Source organism: Carassius auratus, chromosome 8 (assembly GCF_003368295.1).
Source record: "Carassius auratus strain Wakin chromosome 8, ASM336829v1, whole genome shotgun sequence".
Lineage (NCBI taxonomy): Eukaryota > Metazoa > Chordata > Actinopteri > Cypriniformes > Cyprinidae > Carassius > Carassius auratus.
The window spans coordinates 11,421,697-11,445,367 of NC_039250.1; the positions used below are offsets into that span (position 1 = coordinate 11,421,697).

The 23,671-nt window shown below is 38.6% G+C and overlaps 1 protein-coding gene across 9 annotated transcripts in view; it reads right to left on the reverse strand.

Moving 5' to 3' along the window:
* Nucleotides 1-2,740: 2,740 nt before the first annotated feature.
* The window catches only part of LOC113107279 (pre-B-cell leukemia transcription factor 3), an 84,251-nt gene continuing 63,320 nt past the window's right edge, over nucleotides 2,741-23,671 (reverse strand). For 2 of the 9 annotated variants that reach the window (XM_026269663.1, XM_026269664.1), the window contains exons 3-11: nucleotides 20,571-20,812; nucleotides 17,948-18,138; nucleotides 16,447-16,582; nucleotides 14,688-14,717; nucleotides 11,328-11,493; nucleotides 10,678-10,755; nucleotides 10,128-10,240; nucleotides 9,099-9,188; nucleotides 2,741-4,460 (exon numbers count right to left, since the gene is read on the reverse strand). In XM_026269663.1, the coding sequence (XP_026125448.1) occupies nucleotides 4,368-4,460; nucleotides 9,099-9,188; nucleotides 10,128-10,240; nucleotides 10,678-10,755; nucleotides 11,328-11,493; nucleotides 14,688-14,717; nucleotides 16,447-16,582; nucleotides 17,948-18,138; nucleotides 20,571-20,812 (1,139 nt within the window). In that variant the 3' untranslated portion in view covers nucleotides 2,741-4,367. The remainder of the gene's footprint in view (nucleotides 4,461-9,098; nucleotides 9,189-10,127; nucleotides 10,241-10,677; nucleotides 10,756-11,327; nucleotides 11,494-14,687; nucleotides 14,718-16,446; nucleotides 16,583-17,947; nucleotides 18,139-20,570; nucleotides 20,813-23,671) is intronic. The other 7 variants (XM_026269665.1, XM_026269666.1, XM_026269668.1 and 4 more) reach the window with 5 other exon arrangements.

The following is a 23,671-nucleotide window of genomic DNA, read 5'->3' on the forward strand; positions in this document are numbered from 1 at the left end:
ATAGTAGATCAGAAAACAGTTTACAGTAATTTAGGTGGTAAAATGATCAAAAAGAGTGTGTAACTTCTCGTGGCATAATGATTAGCCGCATGTCTTCCAGGCATTAGATATCTTATGCATTCTTCATTTTGAACCATTAGTTCTTTCTCTGCTTGCAAAGTCAATCAGGTCATTAGTCAGAACAGAAAGTGCTGTAAAACTCCTGGTGCATATACTCTAGTACAAGAAAGCACTACTTTAGGTTAAAAGTGACACTTTATCTGCAGTGCATGACCTTGCTATGAGGTTGGCAATGGTTTTATCTTTTGTCAGCTAATACTTGGATTTGTCTGAGGAAAGGCCGTATTTGCAGTGCATTTTTGGAAAAATTGCTCTGTTATCCAGCGTGCATATTCTATCATTGATTCAGGGTTATAAATTAAATTATTACGGCCATTTTAGACCATTTACTATACTTCTAAACCAATCTAAACTCTCAGAAGTTAATTTACTGGGGGAACACTTTTGCTACTTTAGCATGCAGTTAGCTTACTTGCTAACCACCCACAATTCATTTCAACCACACACTGTATTTGTATCTATATTTGTTTGCAAATCTTTTTCACCATAGGGTGTCAGTTTTATATATATATATATATTTGTTTTAAATGTTTTAATCACTATTCTATAGCCCCTTTCACACTGCCATTCCGGCAAATACAGGGGTAAAGTGTTCCTGTAATTGTTCCCTGGTCGTTAGATTTGGCACTTTCACACTGCCAGTGATGACCCGGTATATGTGCGTGCTTTCACACACAACCCTTGAAGATCCCGTAACGACACGTGACATCAGCGCGTGACGTGTAATGTACGAGTCGACAACGCTTGGCACGTTATACTTTAACTGAAGCAAGCAAACGATCTCGGCGTCAGCGCGGAAAGTGAGGAACTAACTGATCTATGCTTCACTACAGTTTGCACATATGTTTTCGTTCCTGCACACAGCGCTCGTTCCGGATCGATTACCGCAATGTTACTAGGTCCCCGACCCGGGTTCGATTCGGTAATCAATTCCGGGACGTGGTTGCTTTCACACAGAAGGCGACCAGGCAATGTTACGGGAATATTGCGGGTCCGACGTGCAGTGTGAAAGGGGCTCAGGTCTTCTTCTTTTTTCATTGGCAATCAGTGCTACTGTTTAAGATTAAATATGTTTAATATTGTTACATTTCTTCAAGGCAGGTACCGTATTCATTCATCTATTTTAGATCAGAACACCAACACACAGGCAAATCCTGTTTATCAGTTCAGTTCAATTTTAAATGAAAACTCAGCTGATATGAAATTTATCTGATCGGTCAGATAAAAACACTTGAGAAGATGAGCACTAGACTTACCTATGAATTAGTAGGGAAATATATGTATTATTCAGAATGCACACTTGGAAATAAAAAATACATTTATAGGAACATTTCAGCAGGTTCAATGAACCATTCATGAGAAAATGATTCATTGTTTTAATCAACTAACAGCCTTAAAATGTAGTAATAATCTGTATCCTCATGCATCTCAACTTCCAAATCATTAGCTGCTATAAGTAAATAACTAGAAGAAAAACAGTGCAAGTATGATTACAATAATAAATTTAAAACATGTAAGAAATTCCAGTTTAATATAACTAGAAGTGGATGACACTGGAAGCCTTGCACAGTCAAGGAAAAGATAATCCATCCCTGCTCTTACATTAAAAATTAGGCAGTTTAACCATCTATAGAAATGTGGAATAGATGTTCATGAACATTTTCTATGAACTGCTGGTCCAGAATTTAACAATTTGGTGACGGCATAAATTATATAATTCATAGCAACCTCTAGGCCTATCAACTGTTGCTATCATTTATTCATTTCGATTGAGCTGCATATGTTCCATTTTTGAGCATTTTTCCACACGTTTTGAATAGAGCGTGCCTTTATCTGTTCTCTACACTTCCAGACTCTCATTAGACTCATTGTCTAAAGATCACATCCTGTTTATTTGTGTAAAAAAAATCCCAGATTTGGGCCAGAGTGCGAATTCACAAACAGGCCAATTAAAGAAAGCTATTAATTTAGCTGCATTTGTCAAAGGGCTCAGGCAACAATTAGTACTATTAATGCAATCTTGTCACATGTCGCCATGCCACATGGAATAGCTTCTCACAAGCTGTTCCATGGATCCCTATCAAACCAAATAATTCATTTGGCCCCAACAGCCCTCACTATGCTAAAATCCCTCTCTTTCTCTTTGACAGAGAACAAGCCTGCGGGGGGAACCATGCTTTCTATGAGGGGACTGTCAATTCTTCTTAGAAGCTCTGTCATGCGCATGTGTGGCTTGCATAGACGTGTACTAATGCATTTAAGATATTGGCGTATGATTGTCTAAGTAATGTGACACAAGCACTTGTGCTTCAGCAGAATGGGGTGTTGTGTTTAGTTCGGCGTGTGTGCTTGATTTGATACATGCGCGCTGGAGGAGAATAAATCTCCCACTTTGTTGAAATTGGCATGAAGAGGTATTCATGCAAATGAACAAGACTCTGGTTTTGATATGTGCATGGATACACATGTATATGCATAAAACAGAAGTACATAATAATACAATGCAACTCAAATCACCAACACGCTTGTGCTAATACTAAAGTAAATACATGCCTTTTCATTTCTTAGTGTTATATTCATCTCAAGTGCACCTAAAACAAAGAAGGCAATATCAAAACAGTTTGTCATGAAAGGAAAACAGTTTATTCATGTTTGAAATTACACATAACTACCACAAGGAAGACTTTTCAGTCCAGGGTGTAGTCTGGTTAGAAAGAAACACGAAACATCTTTAATACATTAGAACCACTGCCACAAATAAATTTTGTATGACTTCTTTTTTTGTCTTTTTTTTTTGTTTTGTTTTTTATCAGTTTCAGAATCACATACGATACAAAAAAAGAGAAAGAAAGTTGGAACCCTGTCACACAGGGTTTTGAAATGTACAATTCACTGAAACCTCTATGCATTACAGGTTTTCTTTCTTTTTTTTTAATCATGGGTTTTTGTTTATTATTATTTTTTTTATTCCTTTTTTTGCATGAATTAGTAACAAGATGAGCAACATTCAAAATGTTCTTCAGTATTTACAACAGTTTTACTGTTTGGTGTTAATTTCATGATCATATTTCCCCCTCCCTGTTCCAACACAAAATTCCCCTCCACCAGCCACTGTACTCGCCATACTCTCCGTGTTATTCGTATTATTAATATTATGGTTCTTTTTTTTTCTTTTTTTTTTTAAGTTGCAACAAAGCAACTTTATTTTCTTAGAAGGTTAAAATATACACTAGATTACATAAAGAGCGAGCGAGCAAGAGAGAGAGAAAGAGAGAGAGAGAGACATAGAGAGCTAATTTCTACAAGATGGAACCGAATCCAACAAATGTCAATCAAAAAAAAAAAAAAAAAAAAAAATTAAAAAGAGATGAAAAAAAAAGAATGACAAAAAGTAAAAGATAAAAATGGTTGTGGTGGTGATTTTGAGAGGTAGTCAGTGAGAGCACTATAAGCTAAAGAAATGTTTTAAATCTATTGGTTTTCTATGAATTTCAATGAGGTAATAAAGCTGAGTATTTATTTGTGAGATGTATAAATACTCTCAAGCTATGTCATATACAAGAATGTTTTTGAATTGAAAATTGCCAGAAGAGCCGACAAGATGATCCATATTTCCTTTACACATCTTCTACACTTTCTTTGCTTAATCGCAGTGGACTAAATATCGATTAGTTTTGTGTTTTTAAAAAAAAGACATTAATTTCCAGGTATTTCAAAAAATCACCTCCCAAAATGGAGTGGATTGCCTTCCATAGGTGGTCTTGTTTAAGTCATTGTTAGGTGTGATATTAATAAAAACTCAACAAATATCAGCAATGGAGTCCCCTAAGCATCGTATCGATATACTTTCGTATCAGTTGCATTCCTGCCCTAAAGCTTTGCCAACAGTTGGTTAGAACAATGGAAAGGGGTTATGACTGGTAATAAACTCAAAAAAAAAAGAGGAAAAACCCTAATAACTCACATACATTTTGAGCTTGTACACTTCAAATGATAAAAGAAACCAAACATACTGGTTTAATATAATTGGAGGAGAGCTTGTTAGTAAAAACTGCAGTGGACTGATGTCACGGCTAAGAAATGTCCAGCTTCCAAAACACTGTGGAAAAGTACCGCGGATGAATCCGTGAGGATGTTTCTGGATTATCAGTGAGAGTCTATTCTGTGTCTCTGATTGGTCAGTCTGTGGTTGTGTAATTCTGGGATTGTTGTCCACAGCTTGGGAAGGGGCCATGTCAATGAGGAGATCAGTTCGAGGTATCAGAGTGCACACTACCAGGGCCTTCTGTAGGGGAGATCACAGAGGATGGCGTCGTAGCATCATGCCATCCCCCGTTACCCTGAAAACAAAACACACGCACAAAAAAAATTCTATTAATTTCACAGTGAAAAAAAAAAAAAAAACTAATACACTTTGTTATGTAAAACACATAAGATAATCTTTCCTAGTATTCAAAAATTCATGGGTTTATTTGTCTGCTTGCAGTGAAGTGTGTGTCCTAATCCTGGTGTGTACATGTGAGTGAAGCATGCATACATATGCATACTAATGCATTAAGAAATTAATAAGAGAGCCTGTCTCCTCTGATCTACTGTCTGACATGCCGATGGCCATCTTGCCACGCTAAACCCACTTTGGCTTCTCCCTCTCTCTGTCCCTGCTTCCCTCGCTTTCAGAAAACAAATTCACATAAACGTTGTGGCCAATGGGAACGATTGCTGAAATCAATGTCTAATCAGATTTCAGCGGTGGGCCGACAGCTTGTCGCTCCATATTTTGATGTCAGTCAAGGGGAGGGAGGCCGGGGCGGGAGGGGGGGGAGCCGGAAGGATGCTGAGTGGAAGCGACGGTGCAGGCCTTTCCTCCACCCTGCTCGCCTGAGCGCTCCCGACTCAATCGCACGGCTCTCAGTGGAGACTAGCTTTAGCTGGATTTCTTCCCTCAAAAACAGTTAAATCCCCCACCTAAGTCAACCCTCCCTCCCCATACCAACACAACAAATTAGAAGATGCCAACGGTCCCAATTAGTAGGTTATGACAGGACCACATAAAAAAAATACCCAATTATTTTTTGGTGACTATTTCCAAATATTTGAGCTCAAAAGCAGTGAATTCATTCAAAAACTGCAGTATCAAATGTTTAATTATTCAGCAGAAGTTTGTGATTTTAGGCAGAAGCCAACCTGAGGAAATGCCCTCATTCTCGAAAACCACAAAGAAAACTATTTTAGGTAAAGGAAAATATCAGACATACATTTAATATAACTAAAAAGGATAAATATGGTGAATCAATGGCTTAATAATAAGTAAAATATAGTTTATTTTAGAATAAATATGGTGAATCATTGCTTAACATAAAATAATAATGCTATTACTATTAATATTATTATTATTATTATTAATAATAATAATACTAATAATAACAACAATAATAATAATAATAATAATAATAATAATAATAATAATAATAATAATAATAAAGTCAACAAACAAACACATTATATAATAAATAAATAAATAAATATGATGAGCACATAAAATAATATTTATAATAACTATTATTAGAAATAAAAAATGATGAGCATGGTGAACATGGTGAATCATTGGCTTCATAAATAACAAAATTTTACAGATAATTATACAAATAGTAAACATGGTAAATTATATATTACAATAATATTATACAATGATAATATTAATAATAACTATGCTTAATTTTATTTAACTTTTTTTGTATAATGAACATTTAAAGGAATTGTCACTTCATGTGAAATCTGGATCCTGAAGCAATACTAGTTGGGAACTGCTGCCGTATGCTGATTTGCTAATGAGGTGTTTGGTTATCAAAACAATCTGTCAGTATTTCTATATAAAAATCATGGGGAGATGTTTGTGCCTGTGCATGCGTCTGTGTACAGGGACTGTTTAGTGGCGGAATTAGGAATTAGCTGATTTTGAGTTCCTGGAACAGGTCAATAAATAGATTGTGCTAGTCTCCTCCAGCCACAATGTCTGGACTGATGCTGAAACGCGAGTGTTATGAGGAAGTCTGCTGTACCCTGATGACATGAATCTCTCGCATTCAGTCTGACACACATGCACACAAACAAACACACACACACACACTTGTAATGATAGAGTGAGTTCTGACTTGAGCAGTGGACCAGAGTGAGAGAGTGTGAACGTGTGGCGTTTGAGCCTGCGAGAGGCTGACACTTCATCTGCACAGCTACAGGCCACAGAGGCCTCCAAACACACACACACACACACACGTCTCCGCATTAGCCAGAGATACACTGCCACGTTTGGGCCCCACTGCTGTGAAAAATCGGGCATACGTTTTGACTTATGACATTTATCGTTGTGTGCTTTGCTAGAGTTAATTCATGCAAATGGAGCTCTAACAGTCATCAGAAAGTACACATATGACAGCTCTGCTCTATTAATTACCTCACTGCAAATTATTCCTCCATCTGATTGCATCTGTTTCTCAATAGAAAGTGATTTATTTTGCTTTAGCAAAGCTCATGTGTCTTTTTTGATAACGTACAACGATCATTTGGACCGATAAATAAGCTGTTTTGTATCAGGAATATGTAATAATGCTTAAAACATATTTTACTGGCTCATTTGATACTATTACAAATTCAGAAAATGAAGAAAATGCTCAATTGTCAAAAAAACTATAATTTACATGTTCCCATTTTATCAACTCACCAGCCAAAGTCTTGTCATTCGGCAGTTTTTTTTAGATTAATGTTTAAAGCTAACACATCTAAGTTTATGTTTTCATAAACAATTCCTCGACAAGCAAGGTAACAGATATAACATCTAAACCTGCGTTTAGCTTGAGGAAGATTTATGTCTGTATTTCTCTCACCCTCTCTTTCTCATCAAATAAATGAGTCTTTACTCAGATGGTTTTATATTACGTAGTGTATGGTTGAGAAAAAAAAAAAAACATCATATCAAACCTCATCAAGGAAGATAAAATTCATGCCTGCAGACGGCTGCAGGCAATCATACTTTCATATTTCATCATGTTGATAAGGATATTGCAAATTCTTTGAAGCATTGCAAAACAGGCAAACAGAGGCAAGACATGCTAGTAAAAGCCTTTTCATCTTACCACGTTATAGGTTACTGTAATAGGAACTGTTTACACAGGAAACAAACTGACTTTACATATTTCTGAATCTCATTTTCCTCTCACAACTCCTAAATACTAGAGCTGCTTGAGCTTTTACTGAGCAAAGCATTTATTCCCACTCTAAAAAATTGTCATATTTTCCACTTTATGCATATTATGGGACAGATACTCCTGTCATCCTCTGAATCATCACTCTGTTTGAAGTGGAGTTTGGATTTATGGTGATTCCTTGCTGGGGATGGGACCTGCTTGTGACTCAGGTCCTTCTGATTTATATTATAAGAACTTTTTTATTTGCTAGGGATGGGCAAGTTAACATGTTATTACCACATTAACGCATTAATTAATTAACGCCTACAATTATTTTATCGCGCATTAACACAGTGTTTTTATTTATTTATTCTTATTATTATGAAAGTCCATTGGTCACTGGCTGGCAATACGCAAACACTCTTAAAAATAAAGGTGTTTCACGATGCCATTGAATGCCTTTCTGTTTCACAAAAGGTTCTTTACTGTGTAGGAAGGTTCTTCAGATTGTGAAAAGGTAAGAAAGAGATGGTTCTATAAAAGAATCTTTGAATAAACCGTTCTTTGTGGAACAAAACATGGTTCTTCTATGATATCACTTTGAGAACCTTTAGAAGCACCTTTATTTTTAAGAGTGTACAGACGAACTATGGGTCACAGGAGGGGTGTGATGTTGATAAGTACTGGCTTGGGATGGGTGTCATCATGCGTTTCAACCAATGAGAGCATTTTAGGGTGGGCCTAAGTCTGCAGCAGTGCTCACATGAATGCTCTCGATAAAATTATTTAGGCTAATCATCTACATTCACAAGCCACTGTTCACTCTTATTTTTAACAGAAATGAATGCAACATGCTCGTAATCATGACTTCATAAGTGGGAAACGGGAAGTTTCTGATAGCATAAGAAGACAGGAGAGAAGCGCTCTCGCTCAACACAGTGAAGCGCATTGTTTTGTTAATTTTTGGTTTATTATTTTCAGTCGTTTGGGACTGGTAACACAAGTTCCTCTCACATTATATTGCTTTAAAGATCTATAACTTTTGCTACTAAGAAATGTACAAGCAATCATGCTGCACAAATCAGAAGTTCTGCGCTCCGACTACATATGTACGCCATATGTGACAATCGCTGCTTCTGTCTAATCACGATTTATCGCCTTTGTAATTTAATATTGATTATTCGTGCAGCCCTAGCCCATGGCACATAATTTTGTTAAATAAAGCAATTCCTAACAACAAATTAATACTTTTATTCGACAAGGATGCATTATATTGATCAAAAGTCAAAAAATATTCTAATAATGTTGTTCTTTTGAACTTCATATTCATCAAATAATCCTAAAAATCATGGTTTCCACAAAGTTATTAATCAGAACAATTGTTAACAACATTGAAAAGAAAAGAATGGTTCCTTGAGCATCAAATCAGAACAGAATGATTTCTGAAAGGTCAAGAATGGAGTAATGGCTGCTTAAAATATAGCTTTGCCGCAACAAGAATCCATTACATTTAAAACATATTAAATAAGATAGAGATAAAACATATTAGACAGCAGTTATGTTATGTTGTGATAATATTTCATGATTAATCAAACAAATGCAGCCATAGTGAGCATAAGAGACTTCTTGCAAAACATTAAAAAGGGACCTCATTCTCTTGAATGGTAATGTATAACAATTTTCATTCGAAAAGGCTTGAGTTATAGATTATCTCTTTAATGTTAGGATGAGTGTAGTATCTTTATTATTGCTTAATTTGGTGGCACTTCAGTCATAGCTGACTGAGACTGTACTTACATTCAAGCCATGTGGACTATACATGGGATTCACCCCCAGCGCATCATTGTATCCTGCCGTCTGACTGATAACATGGCGCAGGGTATCCACCTGCAGAGGACACAACAGGAAGTCAAGCTTGTCAACATTCTGCATTACAGAAACACATGCAAACATCAACACACAGACAAAGGCAATGGAGTTTAAACAAAAAAGTTGATGGCTTTGCGGTTTACTAAATTAATCATACTGTAATGGAATATGCAGCTGAATGAAGTTAGGGATACATATGTGGTTTAATGCAACATTTAGGACAGCATATGTGTTTCCTCTCTCTATTGCTTTCTGGCAACGATTACTCTATTTCCAGGCTCGAAACACAAAATCACAGAAAGAAGGAATGGAATAGTTTTGATGTGTAATTTACTACAAAACACGGTAATATACACATGACAACAGTTGGAGGAGAATACGGTATGTAACACATTATCAGAGCATGAGAAGATCTGAGAAATGTTCAGTACACATTAACTCTTCGTCTCTCTCCTTCAAATGGTGTCTTTTAACATGAGGATAAAATGAGCTTATGTTAAAATGGAAAATTGGGATAATCATGATGAAAAGGGGACAGAAAAGGATATAGAGGTTTGGAGGAAAGAACAGTACCATACAACCAATACCAACCCAAGAGCTCAAGTCAGAGCCAAATGCATTCACAACATCAACTACAAAATGGGGTCTGCTCCAGGATCAATATACTAGCATAATGCTGTAAATAATGAGTCTCTAGTCAGACGGGCCTCTGATGGGCTGTGATATGGTAATTTAGTTGGGGGTCCAGACTGGAAATGTGAAGGATCCGTCCATGTCCAGACTATAGTCATAATTAATCTTCCATGACTATAATGAAGCTAATTGTTGAGGGGGTGATCAAATCTGTATCACTGTCTGTATGTTGAGGGGGAGGGAGTTGAGTTTTTAATGTGGATGGTAGGCTAGCTGACAGGTCTGCTCTGGTTCACAGCCCCAGTTCCTGTGCGTAGCGCCTACCTGTGACTGCACATTGGCTCCGACTTGTGCCCCTTGGTAAGAATCCCCATTCAGATTCTGCATGCTCATGAACATGTCCCCCGAGTTTGGGAGGTTAAAAGAACCTGACGAACCTAGAAAGGAAAGATGTAAGGAGCTGAATAACGAGAGGATGTGAAAGAGAAAGAGAGGCTATCACAGACTCACACATACACGCAATGTGTGCGAGGACATATGCGCACCACACACCACGCTAGGAAGTGATGCTCGGAAAGCAAGCAACAAAAGGAAGAGTAAAAGAAACAAAGAAGAAATGAAAGGATAGGATAGGGATGGGGATGACGGCTAGGTTGCATTACATCTCTTATAGGGCATGTGGGGGGTCACCAAAAATGCCAAAACAAAGTTGAGAAATCACAAAAAAAAATGGACAAAGATGGATTATGGAGTTGGAAGTCTAAGTTTTCCACAGGGGTTCACACCTATTCCTACTCTAGTGGACTAGTTCATAAAGGGAATTATATGCCAATGACAAGAAGGACAATAAGAAGCTTATGGAAAAGGCCAGTACCAGTGAACATGTTGGTTAATAGAGTGTTTTTGTTCTCTGCAGAGTCCAGCTGAAATTCTTCATCTTTCATCTGGAATCCTGGGTGCAAGAAAAAGGGGACCCCTTAAAAATTGCTTACCCACAACTCCTCAGGGTCTAATCCATGTCTTTATCACAGTCAAATCTTCTGCTTATTATGTCTGAAGAGCATCAATTTAAGGTAGACACTGTATCATTCTGCTAATCAAATATTCATTATTATTTCATATTACACATTTCTTCAAGAGTGTAACATGCTCCGAGCAAGAGATTTCCATTAAATCACAGCGGGGGTCACACTGTCACATATTTATGGATAGAAAGGGAGGACAGTGGGTAAGGATTATCTCTTTTAACCCCCACCAGCACTAACACCCTCCCACCCCTCAAAACTAGAAACATATTCAGCATGTGCAACCCGCTCACACAGTTTCTGCTTGACTTTGCTTGTCTCGTTCAGCATGTATAGTCTCAGAGGCAGGAGAGTGAGACTCATCCCCAGGCTGGGACCTCTCACTGTCACAGCAGCCATCCGGCATGCCAGAGGGAGCAGAGGTTCAGAAGGGACCAAGCTGGAATTCGGGATGGTTGGTTGGTTTTAGGGGGCTCGTCCGGGATGAGTGCAAGCTTACCGGAGTTGGGTGTGGTGGGTGAGTTGGTCTGACTATTCTGGACGGCGGCAGCTGCTGCGTGCGCTGCAGTCACGGCTGTCTTAGCGGCATACAGGTTGGCCTCCTCTTGGAACTTGCCGATGTTTTTTTTGTAGCGGATCCTCTTGTTGCCGAACCAGTTGGATACCTGAGGGAGAGACGGAAAGAAAAGAAAAGAGGGGGGAAAAAGAGGAGGGGGCGTCAGACGTCAATGCAGACAAGGCAGAGTGATTGTTTCAAGATGTCATGTTTGGGTCCATCAAGTCCACAGTCCCCAGCCTCCCACAGTAATATCCGCTGGGCATGCAGACTAATTAAGCGATTATCACACAGGGCTTGCGCGTTATTGTGGATGGAGGCGTGACATGCTCTCTTTGTCTCTAGACTAAACCAACACACAAGGGGCTGCTCGTCTTGTGACAAAATTTGGATCAGTGTTGTTCTTATGGGATCAGGTAGCTAGTGCCAAACGTGAAGGTGGTATAGTTCCTTATAAGGCTAAGAGATCTTGCTAAAAAGTGTTTGTTCTGGTCCCTGGCACCATTTAATAAATTATTATATTCTCAATAAGAGTTTTAACATAACTCTTTCTTTTGTTATTACTTTCACTATCTTTCTTTAAGGTAAATTGGATCCCTTCGGTTCCCTTCATTTCAAAGGCAAGGCTTTTATGCATCTTAATAACACTAATGTTCTTTTCTTTTGCATAAAACCACTTTTGTGCTCCTGCCTTAAGACAAATAATAGACATAATAATAACCACAACTCAGATAGTACACCTAAAGCAGCCGCACTGCCTCAACACAATACATTAATAATTACAATAATGCTAATTTTACTAAAAACAGCAGCCAGGAAACAATAAGATCTGGGTCACATGGGGGGTGGTAGATGTGCAAATGCTAGCACTGCATAATTGTGGAATAATAAAGAGATTAAGGGTTGTTTCTTAATAGCCCTATAAATTACGGTGGCCTGTCGCCGTGGCGATCTCTCCTGCCGTATTCTGGCTCTGGCTGGACTGGAGGACCAGAGAGCCTCAGCCCCTTAATGATGCTTTATTTAATTTCCACCTCTCTGCTTCCATTTTAATATCTCCAGCAGCCCGAGCCACACTACGCTACAGCGGCTGAATTTACATGACATCAGATCATTTCTACCCCCACCATGCCTCTGCGCTTCTAAATCTTTAATATCTAGGCAATTAAAATTAATGACCATTCGGCTGAAGCCACCACCGTTGGCAGGTTTTTGCCTTAACATCAATTGTTTGATGGGTTTACCTAGAGGTTAAACTAACAAGCAAGGTTTAATTGGAAGCAATGAAAGCACTAGCCGTCATCCTTTTTACTTAACCTGCTTATGAAGCAGTTTAAGGCCATGGAAAAGAGGCACACAGTCTCTAAGCTAACCTCCTTCTAAAGATGAAAGACCTTAAACTTAGCTATTCCTAACCCTAATATTTTATATTTTAACAAAACATGGGGGGGGGGGCATATAACTCATTTAAATGATTGTTTTTTTTTGCTGTACGAGTCAATATCAAATAAGGGTGAAAGATAAAGATGATGAAAATAGGAAATCTTTTAAAAATGTAGTTCAATATGAAAAAAAGCACCCTATCCTTTGATATAGTTTCATGTTTTACACTTCATGTTGTCATATGACAACAAATTACTTCCTGCACGTTGGTTACATCACACTGACTTTAAGTTGTCAAATATTTTTAAATACTAATATTCTGAAACGAATCTACCTCACATATTTGGGTTTTATATGTATGCAAGAACATACCAGAGATGCACAAGACTTTCATGTCTGGAACTCAATACCTGATTTGTTTGCTTTAACCCAATGGAGAAGAAAGCCTGTGTGGATGTAGTAAATAATTCACCACTACTCCTTCCCCAAGCTTGGGTCAATACGCCACTAGTGTCACTGAAATGGGATGGATGATCTTACCCAGGTCTCAATACCTCCCGATTTATACTGCCTCTCTTGCTGAGAGTGGAGCTTAAATGGAGATTCAGACTTTTGGCTTCATCAAACACACACACACACACACACACACACACACACTCTCTCTCTCTCTCTCACTCCCTGGCATTGGCGGTTGCAGTGGCCAGGGCTGCTGATATTATCAATAATGAAGTGGTCTGCATTAATAGTTAACACATTAACCTGAGGCAGAGCTCTGCTAAATGTATAATGAGCTGAAATATTGATAAGTGTCGCTTGTTTGAACCGCAGGAAGATCGAAGTAGAAGAATCACACTTAATTGGGTGATGGGCACCACGTTTTGTGCCCACTCATTTACAGGGTGCACAATATCCCCTCTAGACACAATGCTAAAAATCATAGTGGTTATGAAAACTCTCTCTCAAAAAAACATCATGTGACCTTGTGTGCCTCATTTAGAAGACAGAGAATCACACATGCACAGAGATTGTGCCCAGATAATGAGGTTGATTCTGTGCACTGAGTGAAGTAGTGCCTGATAAAGGCAACTAAATATCATCAACAATACCATTAACACCACACATCACTTTAAATCAGCTCATGTCTCAGATACAGGAAAAAATGGCAAACCAGGTAGCTTCTGGGATCTATGTGTGCTAGAATTTTTTACAATAAGAGTAGAAAAATATGTCTACCACTTTAATAATTTAAATAACTGGTAGAAAAAGAAAAAAAAAACATATTACTATCTGTTATCTGCTAAAATAAAAAATAAAAAAACACTACAAAAACTATATATATATATTTCTACATATATTTTTGAAACCCCATTTATATACTATAGCAAACAATAAATTTAAGAACAAAATATTCCAACATAAAAATTAATTTGAATATAAGATATTTCTAAATAAAAATAGTTCCTGAACATACACAGAACACACTGATTAAATACAATGTGGGGTAAATATCTATTACAGGCATGTCAAAATGTGCAATGACAAGACATAACACAATCAAAAGAGACACATACTTTTAGTGCTTTCACAATCAAGTGAAATTCTCTAGGGAAGAGTGGAGGGGGTGTATATATGTATATTACATCAGAAGCCTTACAACAACAAAATAATATCGTATACTTGGTTTGATTACTAAGCACTCTAAATATAGTCCTATTCGACACTTGTTTTAAGTTTACAGATTTGTTGGCACTACAGTAAGTGTAGGAAAGGTAGACTTTTGGGGGGAACAAAGTGCTGAGTATGTCTTAACATGTTCTAAGGTATAAGTGAACACACATAAAGGAGTGACAGAATAAAGGAAAAGCAACAGAGAAAAACAAATGGCACAAGAAAAGTGGAGCAGGAGAAGTCATGACATACCTGTGACACTGTGATGGTGGTTCCCACCCCCTGAAGGCAAAAAAGAATGGCTTTTACAGGATCTGACTCTGAACAACCCTCCATAAGCCCCTCCCCACAGAGAAAAAACATTTATTACACCACAGGGTATGCAGATATGCTCTAAGACCAATAAATTAACAGTACACACTTTCCTTGACCACCTCTGTGACTGTTTGAAAAAAAAACAGAAAAGAGTTTTGTCTGTGGGGAGATGGGTGTGGGTGGGTACTCTTGCCTTCAGGTGGATTCTGAATTTAGTTATTAGAGTGGGAAAACACTGTGATTCTTTTAAATTCCTTGCGATAATGAATCATACTTTGCGACTGAAATAAAGTCCCTCTTCTTTCTCTCTGACACACATACACTCACATGCACACACATTTACTCTAAAACACAATGACTGACACAGATCACCACAAACTGTGGCATCCATCCACAACAGGGTACACTCTGTGTCTTCAGGCCCTGCTTGAGACTCAGCTCAGTGGAAGTATCAGACTGATGTGTTAGAGCAAACAGGTATGCATGCTAGACAGTGACGAGAGGAAAGAAGAGGACAATGAGAGAGAGTACGCTGGAGAATCGTTCTGGTCTGATCAAGCTTGGCCCTGTCCCAAATGGCACCCTCAGCCCTAGCGATCCTCTTCCGCAACACGGACTACTGGGTAACATTCAAGGATGCATAGTGGCTTCAAATGGGCTGCTTGGGAAGGTTTGGAAACCTAAAATGACAAGCTGGACACCATATGAGCGAAGGTCACCAGACCATAAGTCGACATTAAGTACACCATTTAAGACAGGGCCTTTGTGTGATCTAGCATAGCCAATTAGCCACTGTTATTCTAGATTATGGTATTAACCTGCTTAAAAAAATAGCTTGAACCAGTCTAAGATGGTCTGTCAGGCTGGTCTGTTGACTGGTTTTAGAGCCAGGGTCTCCGGCCTCGCTCCTGGAGAGCCATTGTCCTGCAAAATGTAGCTCCAACCCTAATTAAACACACCTGAACCAGCTAATCAAGGTCTTACTTGGCATGCTACAAACATCCAGGCAGGTGTGTTGAGGCAAGTTGAAGCTAAACTCTGCAGGACACTGGCCTTCCAGGGCCGAGTTTGGGTTCTTGGGGATTTTTAAGTTGATCAGTCTAGGAGACCAACTGGACAATCCTCTAAACCATCTTGAGAAGGAGTCTTCAACTCTGCTCCTGGTGACCCCTGTCCTGCAGAGTTTAGCTCCAACCTTAATGAAGCAAACCTGAACCACCTAATCAAGGTCTTCAGGATCACTTTGAGCCCTGTTGAAAAAACAACATATGCTGGTTAGGTATGTTTTGAAGCATGGCTGCTGGTTTGAGCTGGTTAAAGCTGGTCATGTGCTGCCCCAAAGCTGGTCCTGAACAGGAACTAATTGTTTAGGAGCAGCTTAGGACTAGCACATTACCAGCTAAGGACCAGCTTAAACAAGCACACAAACAGCTAAGGACCAGCTCAAACCAGCAGCCATTCTTCAAAACATACCTAACCAGCATATGCTGTTTTTTTTTTCAACAGGGAGTTAGGTGTGGTGGAGCAGGATGGAACTAAACTCTGAAGAACAGTTTGCCTCCAAGAGCAGGGCTGAAGATCCTCAGCTGAAGAACGGGGACTTTAAGTCTTCAGACTTTGACCTGTTGTTAGTCATTCTTTCCAGATTATCCAACAAATGGGGCATGTGCTACATGGATGGGTGGTGTGGCCTCACCTGGGATACTGTTATGCTGCACTTCTTAGCCAGCTCCTCTTTGGCCTCTTCACTGGGATAAGGGTTACTAAGATGTGAGTAAAAATACTCATTCAGGATCTCGGTTGCCTGCTTGCTGAAGTTCCGCCGTTTCCGTCTGCCGTCGGACAAGCGGGAGGAAAAACAAGAAGAGGAAGGCAATTAGAGAAACTCAAATTAAACCATGTGTGATGGCCAAACTCATAATGAAGCTGCTGGCAGGAAATGAAGTCGGGAAGGCTATTATCAGAATTCATATGTAGACACACAAATGGATGATGTTACGTTATCGGTTGAGCTCCAAGCGAAGCATGAAATGTTCAGTGTTTAGAGCAGCAAGCTTTCCCTCTCTCTTTCTCCCTCTATTGAGCTTTCTTTCACTCTGATGGGGGCATTTAGAGGTGCTCAAGCATTCCCAGTCAGAGCTGTATCTTGGGACATTAAGGAAATCAGGCCATGGCCAGCTGAACACTGTTCCTCAAGTACTGGGGCAGGGCCTGATGGAGTTGCACTTATCGCCACTCACTGCGGCCCACCCTGCCATGGTTAAGCGCTGGCTTCTTTCTCTCGCCTTGTTTAATGCCTTTCACATGAGTGGCCGGCCAAACGATTGTGCTTCTGCTTCACTTGAGCGTTCTCCTCGAGACCTCATCCACTCTTTTCTCATGTTCACTGCATCATTTCTCTCCCCTCTGCGCTTCTCCAGATCTCCTCTACCAACTGTTTGTGATTACAGTAATCTGGACCACCTGCTGATGACCTCCTACCCACCAAACACAAATGACTTCATTTCCACTCTATAAAACTCTTAACTGCTTTCAGGTGCTTAGTATGACTACGTTCAGTGGTTAGCCTTTAGGCTCTAAAACCCTAGTCTTGGCAAGGCCATATCATAACTACTAATGGTTGAATAATAATGAATGCTTTATTGTGGTTGGCCTGAACCCTGACTGGGTAGGTTAATGGTCAAATAAACTCAAAATGGAACTAAAAATGGTTCCTACTTCAAGTAACGAAGTATTTGAGGAAAACTTAAATCACACTTTAAAAACTTTTGGATTCCACTGTATAGATAAAATATCAACCCAAGTGGCATCTGTAGACTAATGAGGCTGGAGATTTTTTTCAGGACTAACTTCATTACTGTTAAACAAAATTTTAGTGGAATAATGAATCTTTTGTGCTCGTTTTGAACAATATGTTAATGGGAAACAATGCAAAACTATGTGACCAACTTTAATGCCCATGCATGAAATAATCAGATTGAGTGGATTTGTATTGATATGACTTGATTCATAAAGATGTGACCACTCCTTTTGGGGCCATTATATATGATGGTTGCCTTGGAATCTTATTCTCAAATAATTATTTTCTTGCATAAATTAATTAGCAGAAGATTAATTTTTTCAAATACAACTGGTACAACTTGTATGTAAATACACATACTACAATTTATGTGGACCGGTCACACACTGATACTAACCTGGCATCAAGGAAGCGGGACCTCAAGATCATGACGGCCTCACAGGTGCTCTGTTTAAGCTGCATTTGGATGGAGCTGAATTTGCGATGGATGATGCTGACCATGCGCTCGATCTCTTTGGGCGAGATGGGCCGTGTGCGAGACTGCTCCCTCAACAGATTCATGACGTGGGTAGTGAACTCGTTACATGCCTGTGGAGAAAGACACTTTTGAACTGAGGACACAGCTTTTATTCTGAGTGAGGATGTAGGTGTAAACTAAATTACTCTAAAGTCTTTAGAACCTGCTGCTGAGGCTCAACAGCTACACTAATAAATAATTTCTAAATATACAATTCCGGCATCACATCCTCACTTAAACTCCAAAAACATCCTAGAGACTGACCCTCTTTTTAAAAATCGCTATATACTCTCAGCACAGTGACAGAAATACTCTTTGACATTATTCCGCAGAAGAAGCACATCAGTTCAACCGCATTCGTTTGAAGCTCTCCGGAGCAGCAATCAGCAATTTTTGAAGCAAGTTCAAAGCTGCTGCTCTTGAAAGCATGGGAAAAACACCATCCGTACTGTTTGTAGTGCTGTGGAGGACTTGAACGGCTTAATAGGTGAAGTCATCTATGAATGCAAATGCCGATTTGCAATTTGGCACCTGCCCAGCGCCAGTAGAATTTAAACAGCTTTTCGTTAAAGCAGCGGTTCATACATGATTAATTAGAATAACTAATTTAGGTAGTGCGCACTTTAGCTCATTACTCGGAGTAAAATTCGTTAAGTATTTACATTTAGATAATTAAAAGGGGGAACACCCTTAAGAAAGATGCATTTACTCTGGGTGAAAGGGTTGAGCCACCTTTTCCACACACTCCTTTTTTAAATGCTTGCAAGTTAATCAGTCTAATTTAGGCCATTGGCTGGCTAAGCCATCAGCTAAACAACTTCCATATCATATTAAAAGGATTGTTATTTAGAAATAAAAGTGTTCTCATGACCATTCTTTATTGTTTATGGTGCAAGTACAGAATGAACATTAGGGGGTCAATGACAAATACGAGGAAAAACCATGTACAATCTAGTTTAATACAGTACACAAGTTCTTAGAGATGTACTTGCATTCATGTTGGTTCCAGATCCAGGGCAAATAGACATTTTCAAGGCATCTCCTCAAAACACCAAGCACTTTAACTTTAGCGCATATGAAAAAAAAAATGATTGAAAGGCCCTCGTTCAACTCGTCCTTGATTATGAGAAAAATAACTAAAGCGCTGAATCAAAAATTTATGTCAGCTCCATTAAAGAATCAATACATGACCTCAATGAAGCAGCCAGTCCTGCATAGCGACACTCTCAAATGCACTATGCTATCAGAGGCTGCTCTCCACACTGTAACTAAAAGCGTCTGCTCAATATTTATAAGAGGATGTCTAGACTACCGCTGTTCAGAGGTCAGGTAAGTTGAAGATGTCCTAATGCCTGAATGCCACCATAAATCACATCCGCTCTCAATCGTAATCATGATAGACAGGACTGTAAAATGTAAAATGCTTGCTCAGGTTTAGACCTCTGACACCTTCAGTTCAGTTGAAGGCCTCCAGGTCTCCCTTTAAACCTGTCATGATGCCTTTAGTGAAAAACATCTATTCAGACAGAGCAGCAACCTGGGATTATTCACACTCATATGATCAATGCAAATGTGTGAATGCAGATGCAAAGGTTTTTTGCAGTATTCTTGGCTCTGTATCATACAATCTGGTTGGGCTTAACTAGATATGCAATTTCAGTGCTTACCAGGCTGGAAAAGGATTGGGTTCTACAGTACATAAATGAAGTGCTATATAATTTGCTTTTGCCATTAAAGTGTTTTTGTCAGAATCAATACAAACACAAATGCAAAGGCAAATATGTGGTTCAATAGACGCAAGAAGGAAAAGGTCACAATTTACAAAACTGCAGTGATGCCATCAGTTTCAAGATGGTCATCAGATTTTGGAAAACACCATAAGTTTAATACAGTATATATATATATATATATATATATATATATATATATATATATATATATATATATATATATATATATATTATTATTATTATTATTATTATTATTATTATTTTTGTTGTACATTAGAATGTATCTTGATTAATTGTACTTTTTCAGATTGAAAAATTACTGTCATACATTTTTCCTATGATTCACAGATGGTGCACAATAAAATTCAATGTAACAATAGTTTGTATACCAAAAAATCATGTCTGGAATATTTAGAACTATAATCATTAGATGACATATTTAAAGACTTTATTCAATCCCCCAAAACTGATTGATTGTAATTTTAAACCTTTTTGAATTTTTCAAAAATGTTTCTCAAACCATTTTTAAACTAATATCTCTGTTAGACTGTTTGATGATGGACCCTTATTTTGATCCATATTTTAACATATTTCCACAACTGAAACATTAAAGTTGACACTTTACTTTAATTTTCATTACATTTTTATAACTTTTTCCCTATGAGGTTGAATAGGACTCGAGAAGAAAACATACTGAAGATGAATTTCAGTACAGCAGTGTTTGCTGCAAGCTGGGGAAGTCTTCCTGTACTGTAGTGCATACTGTCATTCACCTGCTCATATTTCTCCAGCTCAGTATGGTAGATCTGTCTGATCTGGGAGAGCTTGGCCCTGTAGTCAGAGTGCTCGATGGAGTTGTCAGTGGGACTGCCGGCTGCTGCTGCCGCCGCCGCTGCCGCCGCCGATCCTCCGCCCTTCTCCGGTCCAGACACGCCCTCTGCCAGAAGCATGTTGTCAAGACGCATCAGCTGTGGATCCGGCGGGTCCTCCTCCTGAGCCCCGCGGATACTTAGACCTGAGAAACAACAAGAAGCGATCGGTCAGTGACATGGCCAGGCTTTTCATATTCTTAAACAGTTTTGAATCAATTTATCATTAGATGTATGACTCTTTTCAACTGTGGAACAAAAAAAGATTACATTTTGATACTCTTTGAAATCAATTAAAGTCATTTAGGCTCAAAGAAAACATGCGCCCTAGTGATATTTTCCTAAATATATTGTGTTTCTAGATTTTGAAAGGGGTTAGTTAGTGAGCATGTTCTGAAATGGATAGTTTGGCCAAAAATGAACAGGAGGGTTCAGAGGCCTCTAGGACTTCATCAAACACATCTTAATTTGTGTTCTGAAGATGAATAAAGATCTTGCGGGTTTGGAACGACATGAGGATGAGTAATTAATGACAGAACTTTCATTTTTGGGTGTAAAGTGTAAAACCCTAACAGGTCTGGAACAAGTAAATGATGACAGACTCTTCCTTTTTGACCAAACTATTATTTTCAGAACATGCTCACTTACTAAACCATTACAAAGATGTATTCTACATATTGCATATGTATTGCATTACATATAACGCAAGAAGTTTCCAGCAACAAGTTCTTAATGTTAAAAAAAACAAAAACATCGGAGAATGTACAGACATATACTGCCTTGCTTGGGTCCGTCTGTTGCCCTCATGACCCGCGAACGATGAAAGAGTGAATTATTGACAAATGATAGAATTTCATAGAGTCATTAATCACAGGCGCACTATCACACGAGTAGTCAGCTCTGCAATCAAGCTTCTGTCTGTCAGCAGATACCACTATCTGTCACAACAGGCCAAAATAACTACAGACTGTATTAGAGTGAAAACACGTCGTCCACTCGGCCCATCTCTATGCTTGAGTTAAAGTGAGACGGATCAGGGCACTGGGGGTATTGAGAGAGTGCTGAAAAGGCCTGTAGGTACGAATTTGTTTTCCTGTTTTGCAGTGCTGCCTTCTCAAATTTTCACAGCACACTGCACACACGGTGTGTGTACTCACAGCCATACATGACAGGGACACTCACCGACTGACACACACTCAGCAGCGTGATGGCACCTCTCCACGCTGAGGCGATGCTAAACAGAACGGCGCGCCTGTACACGTGTCTGAACGTGCTCACCTGCTGTTCCGAAATCACGAGTGCGGTGTAATAATGAGCAGAAAGTGTTCTCACAAGTGCCGTTATGTTTTGTTGTTAACAAACTGTTTTATTATACAACCCGGTTCTGCTCTCTGCAGAGGCAAGGCTGCTTGAAATGTATGTAAATTTGCATAGCAATCGATATGAGGGTGAAAGATAGCTCATTGTGTTTGCCTGATATTCATAATGAACCTTGGAGCAGTAAAGAGCCATTAAGATTGATTACAAACTTCCTCAGCATGCTTGCCTCTCTCTCTCTCTCTTTCTCTCTCTCCGTGTTTGCATAATGAATTCCAATCATATAGGAGAATAATGAGGCAGAAAAAGTTCTTTTTGTGAAAGATTTTAATCAAACGTTTTAATCTTAACATGTAGTTGTAACGGCGCCTCTCTAAGAAGATGCACACTGTCTGCGGCCTTCTGTGTTTGTTATTTGGAACACATCCCGATTTCTACTTTCATGGTGGTAGTGTTTGTCGTTCACCGTAAGAAACAATGTTCTTGGTATCTAAAGCTGCTTGGATCAAAGTTCTCTGCCATTTTGTTGTATCTTTTTAGACAGAATTATGAGAACGTAAAGAATAGATCCCACTTCATTTTCATTCAACACATAAGCTTTAAAAGCCAGACATAAAAAAACAGAATAAAAACAAGCTGAAATTAACATACTATTATTCAGCTAACACAGGGGACGAGGAATCATCATAAATGCAGAAAGAAATGTCTAGGACTAGGACGAGTGTGTGTATGCTGTGGTTGGTCTGGGTATTTTGGACGGTTTAACTAGTGGGTGATTTGGGGGTTCTGAGAGTTTCTGAGAGCTTCATTACAGGCTTCATTAAGATACTGTGAGATGCTGAATCCTAAATGAGGAGATTACTGACTTTATTATTGCACCCGTGGAAGCCTGGCAAGCGGCTAAGCCTCTCTGTGTGTTTGACAGAGACGCAGAGACACAAAGACACACAAAGACACACACACACACACACACACATTACGCTCAAGAACACAGGTATGCTTGATGGGTAAACAGTTTAAATAATTTTCTTTTACATTGGAGTAGTTCAACATTATATTGGGATGGAACAAAAATTTGGTTGGACACTACCGTCCAAAAATTTGGGGTCAGTAAGGAATTATTTATTTGATAAAAATCCAGTCAAAGCAGAAATATTGTGAAATATTACTACAATTTAAAATAACTTGTTACTATAAATTGTGTGCTGCTTATTATTTTTATGGGAACCAGGATATGCTTTTTTTTTCAGTATTCTTTAATGAATAAAAATTTCCAAAGTACAGCATTTATTTAAAATAGAAATCAACTGTGACATTATAAATGCCTTTACTCTCACTTTTTATTCATTTAATGCATACTTGCTGAATTTAAGTTTTTTGTTTGTTTTTCAAACAACTGAAATAAATAGGAAACAAGTATATCCCTGCATTCAGTAGCCGGCTTTGCCGTACCACAGGGCACTGCTTGATTTTTTTATGTCAACTACCTAGTTTATTTACTATATGTCGTTCAAATCAATCCCATAAACAACCTACAAGTTTGAACGCATACAGTATATACACACTACATAATTGACTAAGGCCATACATTTGCAACGCTACACTTACTTCCAATTCTTTTGCACATTACAACATAAACAAATATTTACACATTCATTTTATGGTTTTGCAAACAGACTTCGAGACTC